At 48.2% G+C, this 10,156-nt stretch overlaps 2 protein-coding genes across 2 annotated transcripts; both read right to left on the bottom strand.

Moving 5' to 3' along the window:
* Positions 1-4,883: 4,883 nt before the first annotated feature.
* CCR75_008476 (uncharacterized protein) lies at positions 4,884-7,069 on the bottom strand. The gene is made up of 2 exons (XM_067966528.1): positions 6,624-7,069; positions 4,884-6,459 (listed from the first exon to the last, which is right to left on the bottom strand). The coding sequence occupies exons 1-2, from the start codon at positions 6,996-6,998 to the stop codon at positions 5,206-5,208; spliced, it is 1,629 nt and encodes a 542-aa protein (XP_067822164.1). The 5' UTR covers positions 6,999-7,069; the 3' UTR covers positions 4,884-5,205.
* A 66-nt stretch (positions 7,070-7,135) lies between these two features.
* On the bottom strand, positions 7,136-8,350 carry CCR75_008475 (uncharacterized protein). The gene is made up of 4 exons (XM_067966527.1): positions 7,993-8,350; positions 7,827-7,932; positions 7,555-7,754; positions 7,136-7,481 (listed from the first exon to the last, which is right to left on the bottom strand). Exons 1-4 carry the CDS (start codon positions 8,252-8,254, stop codon positions 7,213-7,215), a joined length of 837 nt encoding a protein of 278 aa, XP_067822167.1. The 5' UTR covers positions 8,255-8,350; the 3' UTR covers positions 7,136-7,212.
* Between the last annotated feature and the right edge of the window lie 1,806 nt (positions 8,351-10,156).

The raw sequence follows: 10,156 nt of genomic DNA, 5'->3' as shown, positions 1-10,156 counted from the left end.
TCTACTGCTTCGAAAGCGCTATTTTCGGTGCTAATCCAGCACCAATCTGCATTAAATAAGATTAGAGGATAGCCAAGTCATATCAGCGGAATTTTCGCTGTACTATGTGAGTACAGTCTGACCTCTGTTAAATAATAGTTCCCTTTGAAGCAAAAATATCAAGCGTCGGAGGATATCAGATGCGTGATGTACCTCTCCTAGCTGTTATTTTTATCGAACAAAAGAGGCGCGCACTCTAATTGGCCGGAAGTGCCATGTGACACAACATCAAGACAAGCGTCGAAGTGCTCTTCCTCCTTCCGACCCAAAACACAGCCAAATTAACATCTCAGTATCCCAACCCTCCCCCACACACACACACAAGATGCCCCCAAAGCAACCCACAATCTAACACTCTACCAATTAAGTTATAATCGCCTAGGCTCTCAAAACCTCACGAACAGAGAAAAGTTTAAAATCTGTTGACAGCATGAGGAGTTTCCACGCTTGACTCAAGCTGCTCTTTGCGCTCAGGCAAAGCAATAACTTAACCTACTAAATCCTCCTCCTCAAAGCACAATAAGTTCCATTTGAAAAAGCGATGCGAGTATGAAGCTATGGATTCATAGAGCCTCGAGGCTAAGGTAAAAATAATTTCGGAAATCTTCATTTTTTCACAAATGGCTGCTAATACTGTATATGACGTTTGTAGCGCGCTCGCACTGCCAAACACACCGAACTAGATCAAGTGCTTGCAGAGTGGGTTTTCAATGCGAAGCCCGGCGTGTCTGTATCACAACAGAGCTTATCAAGTCAAAAGCTGCAAGGTTCACAGAGCCCCTGAATATCTAAAGCGCGTTATCCTTCTCAAATGGATGGATTAAGAAGTTCAAATCTTGCTATGACTTCAAGGCTTTCAGGTCGCACGGCGAGAGCGGATTTGCTAACATGAAGACGATCGAAGAAGCGCTACCAGCCTTAAAAGAGAGCTACAAAATACGAGCTACGCGACATCTAGAATATGGATAAGACTAATCTCTTCTATCGAATCTCCGGACAAAACAATTGCGCGCGTGCAAATCGAAGGGTAAAAAAAGACAAAACAAGATGTACTCTTGCCTTCACTGCAAATGCAGATGGCTCACATCGGCTCAAACCGCTCATCATCGGTCACGCGCAAAGCCCCGAGCTCTTTACAAAACATCTGGCGAGGAGCTTGGCTTCTTTTGTCGCTAAAATAACAAGCTTGGATGACAAACAAACTCTTCCAAGAGTGGCTAAAGCGCTTTGACGACAAATTATAAGCAAAAAATTGACAAGTCGCACTTCTGTACGATAATGCGCCATCGCACATCCTTGCAGAATTAGACATCTCTAATATTGAGCTGATTTTGCTCCCGCCAAATACAACTTCAAAGATTCAGCCTCTGGATGCTGGACTAATTGCAGCTTTTAAACGACACTTTCGCTGCTATCCGCTGCAGGACGCGCTCGATCGGGACGAACAAGACGCAGTCAATATTTACAAAGTTGATCAGCTTACGGCAATGAGCTGAAGCAAAGCTGCATGGGAAGAGCTGTCAGAATCGGTAATTGCTAATTGTTATACGCACTAAACTCTGCGACAATCGAATTCAACTGCGTACTGAAGCGGACCTCGACACAGAGGAATAAGCAATCGAAAACGAATTTCAAAATGCAATCGACGCCTTTCGTATTCGCCATCCCATCTCATTCGCAAACCTTCTCAATCCAATCGAGGAAGCCCAGGAAGCGCAAGTTGAGCTGACGGACAACGAGCTGGTAGAATTGATGTTAAGCAACGCAGACGAAAAAAAACGAGGTTTTCGACGGAGACGACGGGTCAGACGAAAACTAATTGCCAATTTCAGTGCAGCTGAATGCTGTGAGTGTTGTGGGAAAAGTGCTGTACGTCTTTCGTAAATAACGGAGGACGTGATTCACCATCGTTATGACTTGGGCTGAACGTGTGAGGCAAAACCGAGTTTCCCCCCCAAATCCTTTGACGGATTCAAATGGGGAGAAGCGTTTTCTAGTCGAACGCTTCTTGAACGACCGACCAAAAGAAAAAGAATCTATATTCTAGAAATTGGTGTATGTGCTAATACAGTGGCTGCATTAAGCTTACTGTAAGCATGCACAGTGCACCACTTACCGTTTGACTTCTCGACACAAATTGTTGATGTCGAATGGAGAGACTTGCTCAAAGCACCAATCCAGCCGCGTTCTTAGCACTTAAAAAATGTTGAAGACGTCACACTGTTATTCTGGTAAAGGCCACTGTCGTGTGACATAGTAGGATTTGGTTCACGGAACTCGGTCAAATTTTTGACGCATCCTTCTATCAGATGTCAAATGGAAAGAGTGGATATGAACGTTTTAAAGGAACGCCTATCCGATACGCGCCCTAACTGACACTTTTGTGCCTTTGACGACGGCTTCATCCAGAAGTGACGATGAGCTCAACTCAACTAATATTAGATCGAATAAGCACCGTGTAAGGTCCGGCCGAACTCATCGACAGATATCGTCTAGCTCTAAAATAACATATAGCGATAATATATCTTCCATGCTAACGCCAACCTTAACGTTGATTAGTCATTCCATTGATGTGCCTATCCATATATCCTCTGTACGCGTTGCGTCTGGCAGTAACCAGCTCGTGTCTCTGCCGTCTCTGCGCAAAGCAGGGATAAAAGCTTCGTGTTCAATACGAGATCCAATGTCTAGCTCGACGTCCAATGGAGAGTTGCAGAACTCGCGCTCATTTTTTAGCGAACTTTTGCGTGTCACCACACGTGCATTATTCAGGTGTAGCTCGAAATATCTCAGCGTATCGGCAACAAGGTCGTTATCGCATTTAGTGTGGTGCCAACACGGGGGCCTCACTCGGTGAAATTATGCATGCCACTCCGCTTCCTTTTGTGAAATCACACTTTTGATGACTCAGGCCTGGGGCCCACAAATATTTCAGCATTCAGTGATTCGTTATCACAACTTGTGTCACTTAGCGAATAAGGTGTTGTTCCACAATCAGTCAATGAGTCACGCTAGAGACTAATTTCAGCGACACTAGAGTAAATAAACTCAGACACTACAGCATCTAACACTGACGGAGTCCGGCATGGCTCGCGCCGATAGCGCTTTAGTTGCATAGCAAGATGGGTCACCTACTCGCCGAAGCTTCGCTTGGAACATTGCGCGTTTCGTCTACGTTTTTAGACTTCCAATCAATTCATGAATCATAACGTTCAAGTCAGGTATTACCCAGGATGAGATCATGCCTTGTGTATAAGCGAAAGGCAAAACATCATTCAATACTGGTGACGTTTGACATCCCGTCAACGCACCCTCAACTGTGTTCGACACGACATCAGTTGCGTACGGCTCTCGCAAGAGCACATCCTTTCCGGTGTCCTGCGAAGAGTTCGCAACTGTGCGTGTACGCCAGTCTATCCATGGTTGGTGTTTTACTAACCATGGCATACCTAGGATGATGAGGTCATACGGACTCTCCATACCTAGCACTGTGAACTTCTCTTTACAAGAGAAGTCACTAAAGCTAAAGGCGATTCTACCTGACTCCCTCAGACGTAACGAGCGTGCCGTTCGCTAAACGAACGGTCGCCTCTTCTCGCTTGCCATCCTGGCAAAGCGACTTAAACATCGCCGGTCACTTCTTACAGCCGCGAGTTTTACAAATTTTTGTGATGCACCCGAATCCACTGGAGGGTCATCCCCGGTCATAGCCTCGTACTTGAGCGCTATAGACCAGCAGGGTTGAGGTCCGAAATTTCGAAACCTCAGGGACTATGCTACCAATTTGTTCTACAACTCTAAACTTAGGGGTAGCTTCAGAGTCTGCGTCAGTAGGGCATCCCGCCCCTACTGCGCTCCTGCATTTCCCGACCCCTCAGTGGTCGATGCAGAACTCATGCGTCTCACACGCTAGTTCTTGCCATCGCCCTTTGGGTAGGGAGTCCTCTTGCTGGGCGTCTTCGCCCCGGCAGAGATCCTGGCATAGCAGCGAGCCATGATATGGCCGCGCTTGCCGCATATATAGCAGACAACGTCTGGATCGCTCAACTCCATGGGAGTGTCATCTGACCCCTCGGCCGACGACTTATACCAAGCTGTCGCCGAGGCACTGTTGTAGGATTGCTCCTCAACTAAGGCAATTTGGATTGCCTCTTCCATCGTCGACGGCACCTTTCTGAAAAAGGCCTGTCGCGATGGGTCATGTCGTAGTCCGTTTATAAACGTGGGCACCTTAATGTGCTCCGGAATCGGACCCACGGCAATGAACGCCGACAGCGAGCGCATCTCTTGCACATACTCTTGCAGAGATCGCTTCGCCTGTCGCGCTCCAAAGAAGCGCGTCTGAAGCAAAACTTCGTTGTTCGGCGGCTGGTACATGGCGCGAATTCTTACCTTGAAGATCACCCATGTAGGGAACACCTTAACGTCCGCCATAAGCGCCGAGTAAGCCCACACTGAGGCCTTACTGCGCAGGTGCGACATGGCGTGCGACACCATCCGGCTGTCTTCCTCGTTGAGCTGCGCGACACCGCATTGCTCCACGGCTAACAGCCAGTGGACAATCGTGCGCGCTGCAGTTCCATCGAACTTGGGCGTGTCCATCCGAATGGGCCTCAGCTGATGCGGCCGAGCGGAGAGCATCTCAACAGTCCTGTTGACAGCCTCGCTCCAAGCTTGCTCATGCCTCAGCTCATCCTGAGTCTGGGTGACGGACTCCACCGCAGCATAGCTCTGCGCCTCGGACGCGGCCCTCCGCTGTCCGAGCACAATGCCTCAAACTGCTTTAACTCGCTAATTGCCTTTTTTAAACTATATCATACAATTTTAATTTTTGGGGGTTATTTGCGAGTTTTGGTAAACACCGCCATTAATGGATCGTATGGCAAAGAAACCTCGCGAGACTTAAATTGTATATCGAGAAGTTAAAAATTCTTTATCACAGAAGAATTAGATATTGACACGTTATTACATCTTGTTTCGTAGCTGTCATCTTTTGGCATTTAGGTTTGAGAATAAAAGTGTTCAGCCGGCTTACGCAGTACTGCTAATCGAAACATTCCGAAGCTTTAGTGTGTATGAAAGTGTGTATCGCCTTTTACATGAAAACTTGCTCATTACTTTCTTAATGAAAGAAACGTGGGCCACGAAACAGGCTGCCCAATACACTCAAGTACTGCGAAACAGCGTGAAGAATGGTTCATTGTTGATAAATCGCCGCATCATGTCCAACGAGGCTTCTGGTTGGTCTGCAGGTACGAGGTGACCCGAGTTTAGCACGACAACGTAGCTCATATTACCTGCAGACTTGACCAGTCCTGCCACTCCACCGTCAACCATCCAAGGCTGGCGTTTAGCCACACGATACTTGGTAGTGTCTGTCCATGCAAGTCGATCGATAATCCGTCCAACACCCAAATTGTTGCACACTGAACCGTCCATATTGCCAGCATAGAACAACACCTTATAATTATCAAGAAGGTCCCGGAACACGTCAATGGGCACGTCCAGCATCTCATCCTGCTGCAAATGGCGCACAATCGGTGGTGCCGCTGGTGACGTACCATAAGCGGATCCGTCCACCGATTTCCATGGCGTTCCCAGAGGCACGTTCAGCGCTCGACGCACTGCATCGTCATTAAAATAACTCGAAAGAAGCATATTCAAGTCGATCAACGTGTTGACTGACTGGCGAATGTCATAAATAAAAGGAGTTCCTGCGGCCTCATAAATCTTTTGGGTGACTGCGTGGCACACATGAAAGGCATCCACATCGCGGCCTTGCCGGTGGAGCTCTTCACATACACTAATTTGAACATTTGCATCTTCATACTGCTCAGAGTCAATGAGGCCTAAAGCAATGGCAAAGTCTGGGACCGACCGAGTTTGCAATACCGGCCACATGTCGCCATTTCCAATTGCTACACCGGTAAGATTAATAATCAAGCCATCTTGGTTTAGAAAGCCACTGTTTTTTAAATGAATGTAGTGTGAAATTGACAGCGCATATTTGCCTGCATACGATTCGCCACACACATACAGCGGGTTGAATTTGTATTCTGGGTGCCGTCGAAAGAAAACCTGTAGACCACTATAAAGCTGCTTTGCAGCTTCCTCTTGGGAATTGACATACCCTTTTTCATCACGCACTGACGAATATCCTGTCCCGAAAGGCTGATCGATGAACAGCATGTGACCAATATTGGTCCACGAATGAACGTGCGGAATCAGCTTCCGCTCTTTTGTAAGACGATAGGGCCCCATTTCTGTTAAGAGTCCCGTCATCGATGACGCTCCAGGTCCACCGTTGAGCCAGAGTAGCAACGGAGTTCCATCGTCGATCTGCATGGGCGCTCGCGTCTCAAAGAACCAGTAAAAGAGTTTGCCTGCATTCACCTTGTTCACTCCAAACAAGCCAGCATACTATTCACATAACACACATAATAACCGTGGCACGGGCCGACGATGAATATCAGCACGGCTAATAATTTTACGCAAATAGTGCTATCGGCCAAAATCGCCAAAGCACGGATAGAAGCACCACCCGTATAATCGTGTTTTTCAAGAAGAGTGTGTTTGTAACGCACCTGCTTCTCTAATGGAGCTCCAAAACCTGGTAGAAAGAGTACATCGTCGTTGTGCATGTCTTCGGTTTGACTGTCCAGCACCTCGACAGAGTCGACACTTCGAAGTGTCGTAGTAGCCGCATTCATTGTACTGTCCGTCACAACTTTTAGTCCTTGTCCACCAACTGCTTCTGTGCTTCCGTTGATAGTGTAGACGGCTACTACCACTATCAGTGCCGCCGTTGTCACAGTGCCAAGGATTCGCGAAGTCGTGGATGACAGTCGCACATGTTTCGGTGGTCGACTATGCGCCACTATGCGCGAGGGCACGGTGGATATGGCCGCGGATGGTGCGGTCGGAGCAGACGAAGGCTTTAACGGCGTGCTTTCGTTCATAGCGCTAGTCTACTCACTTCTCGTGTTCTGCTTCCCGCAGCCGCACGCACCCTGACCGTACGACCTGTCGGATCTTTTTTACAAATTGAAGTGGGTAGGTAAAGAGTGAATGTAACACACACGAGCAAAAGATACAATTGTCTGAAATGGATAAAGTCACTTGAATTTAAAAAATGAACACGTTTACCGTGGTTTTATATGTGTCAGCTTGAATCTATAATGCACGACTGACAAGCCTCGCTAACGCCACAGCATTCTGCTTAGCGATAAGCATGCACTGTTCTAATACGTCGGGCATGACAGTGGAGCCGCCAGCCTTGTGCATACCACAGAGCTGGCCTTCGGTGGTGTATGAGATGCTGAACGCGGCGCTAGACATGTCTTCCTCTTCACTGTTTGGGTCGATTAAAACCACGCCATCCACTACGACAAACGAAGTTGCGTAAGTGTCGTGCTCCACACGCAGCGGCGTGGCAACTCCATCTAAAACGAAAGCAAGCATGTGCAAAATCAATTGATATCGATTAATAAAGATATACTTACATACGGTACGCACCTGGCACGATGGAGACTACATTATCCACATCGTTGATGGAAGTAGCCGGAAGTTTCAATGTTTTGAGCGCCGCAACGATGGATATCAGCGCAGCGTCTAGCACATTTCCGTCGTGACTTACGCTGTAGACATCGACCATGAGCTTCCACGCCGATTGGCCCTTAACAATACTTAAGCTTTCCATCTCAACCACACGCGAGCTACGACGCCGAAAGCAAATGTCTGTTTACTTACCATCTAACTAAATTATAGGCAAAGCGATTGCAAAATACCCGACGATGATTCTCGTGAGCTGGCTACCGATGCTCTGCGCTTCTTCTGACGGCCGACCCAACGTAAATCGATTCGAGCACAGCGGCGATAAGTGAACTTGGATGGCTGGAGCAACATAATGGCCATCAATCAACAGTTAAACAATTAGAATTTCCCTCATCGCACCGATTTCTCCTTGGTCAGGCGTGGCAACGGCAGGTGCTCCTACTGCCAATTTTACGGCTGACAGCACCGACGTTTTTCCAAGTTTGACAAGACAAGAGCTTGCAGCAGTCTGGATCACTCTCGTCTGTAGCTGCACCTTCCGAGCATCTTCAATGCCACGCGAATCTGTTCGAACTTTGTTGGCTAGGCACTTATGCATATACGCGGCTGGAAACAGCTTTTTGTACTCGTCGGGGCCGAATGACAGCGTAACTTCGCTCATTCTGAAATTTGGAGACGGGTGGAAGACAATCGTAATTAATTTGGTATGCCTAGTTATTTTAATGTCAAAATTTTGTATACGCAATTTAGTTTTTTTAATGGTTAGAGACGTCCGAGACTGATTTTTATTTGATAAAATTAGAATTTAAATCATTTAAACTGAATAATTAAATGCCAACACTGCAGATAAGCTGTAACGGGCGATAGTTGCCCTAATGTTACACAGTCCCCGTTAATTACACAAAGTGTAATTAAGGGGATGGTCAATTACTTATTGAAGTAATTAGACCCTTCACTTGGGTGTGGCTCACATTGTGACCTACTCTTGTGTACGTGGTGCACAGGTGCATTCACATTAGGAGGGATGACGCTAGCGTCATCCGTTACGCAAGGTATCTAGAAAGATACGCTCGCAATACATGTTAGTGTTATCGATAGAGGTGACATTTTGACTGGTAAAAATAGGTATTTATATTTAATGCTATTAAATATTAATCAGTCTGAAAACAACTTCCGACTTAAGTGCGCACGAGGAGCCGGAATACCGCTCCCGTGACGACATTTAACTAAAGTACTTAGTGCGTTGGGTGAGGTCGCTAACGCCCACCACAACTACCTCACTACACGCAAGAAAAACTGGTTTAACCGCTTCCTCGCTGTGCTAGGGTGTGTGTCTAAGTAGAGCGTGGCACTTACGACGTGCCCGCCTACACTTGGAAGCACTTGTAATCCTTCCCCGACCCGTATCTCTGCGTGTGTACGTGAGGATGAGCCTCAACATTGATTGGGCTCACTTCCCCCACCTATCCGAACATCATCGGGAGGTGAGAGGGCATATGGCGCAGGGACTTGGTGAACAAGCCCTGGCCAGGCTCCTGGGTCGTCCTCCTGAGCAACATGTTCCTCAGTTGGATCAGTTTGAGGCATTTGTGCTCGGACATGGGAGAACCGCGTCTGAGGCACAGAGCCAAGTTGCGGCGGAGTCCATCACTTAAACTCAGGATGAGCTGAGGTATGAGAAGCTCGGAGCGAGGCTCTCAACAGGACTGTTGAGATGATCTCTGCCCGGCCGCGTCATGCGAAGCCCATTCGGATGGACCCGCCCAAGTTCGATGGAACTGCAGCGCACATGATCGTTCACTGGTTTTTAGCCGTGGAGCAAATGCGGTGTCGCGCAGTTCATCGAGGACGACAGCCGGATGGTGTCGTACGCCATGTCGCATCTGCGCGGTAAGGCCTCAGAATGAGCTTACTCGGCGCTTGTGGCGGACGTTAAGGCGTTCCCTACATGTGGGATCTTTAAGGAAAAGATTGGCGCCATGTACCAGCCGCCGAACAACGAAGTGTTGCTTAGGCGCGCATCTTTGGAGTGCGACAGGCGAAGCGATCTCTGCAAGAGTATGTGCAAGAGATGCGCTCGCTGTCGGCGGCCATTACCGTAGGTTCGAATCCGGAGCACATTAAGGTGCCCACGTTTATGAACGGACAACGGCATGACCCATCGCGACAGGCCCTTTTCAGAAAGGTGCCGTCGACGATGGAAGAGGCAATCCAAATTGCCTTGGTTGCGGAGCAATCCTACAACAGTGCCTCGGCGACAGCTTGGTATAGCCGTCGGCCGAGAGGTCAGATGCCACTCCCATGGAGTTGGGCAATGCAGACATTGTCTGCTATAAATGCGGCAAGCGCGGCCATATGATGGCTCGCTGCTATGCCAGGGTCCCTGCTGGGGCAAAGATGCCCAGCAAGAGGACTCCCTTCCCAAAGGGCGATGGCAAGAACCAGCGTGCGAGACGCATGAGTTCTGCATCGACCACTGAGGGGTCGGGAAATGCAGGAGCGCAGTAGGGGCGGGATGCCCTACTGACGCGGACTCTGAAGCTACCCCTAAGTTCAGAGTTGT

This window comes from Bremia lactucae, linkage group LG2 (genome assembly GCF_004359215.1).
Source record: "Bremia lactucae strain SF5 linkage group LG2, whole genome shotgun sequence".
Lineage (NCBI taxonomy): Eukaryota > Oomycota > Peronosporomycetes > Peronosporales > Peronosporaceae > Bremia > Bremia lactucae.
The sequence above is the reverse complement of the archived record's forward strand: the minus strand, read 5'-3'. Positions and strand labels throughout refer to the sequence as shown.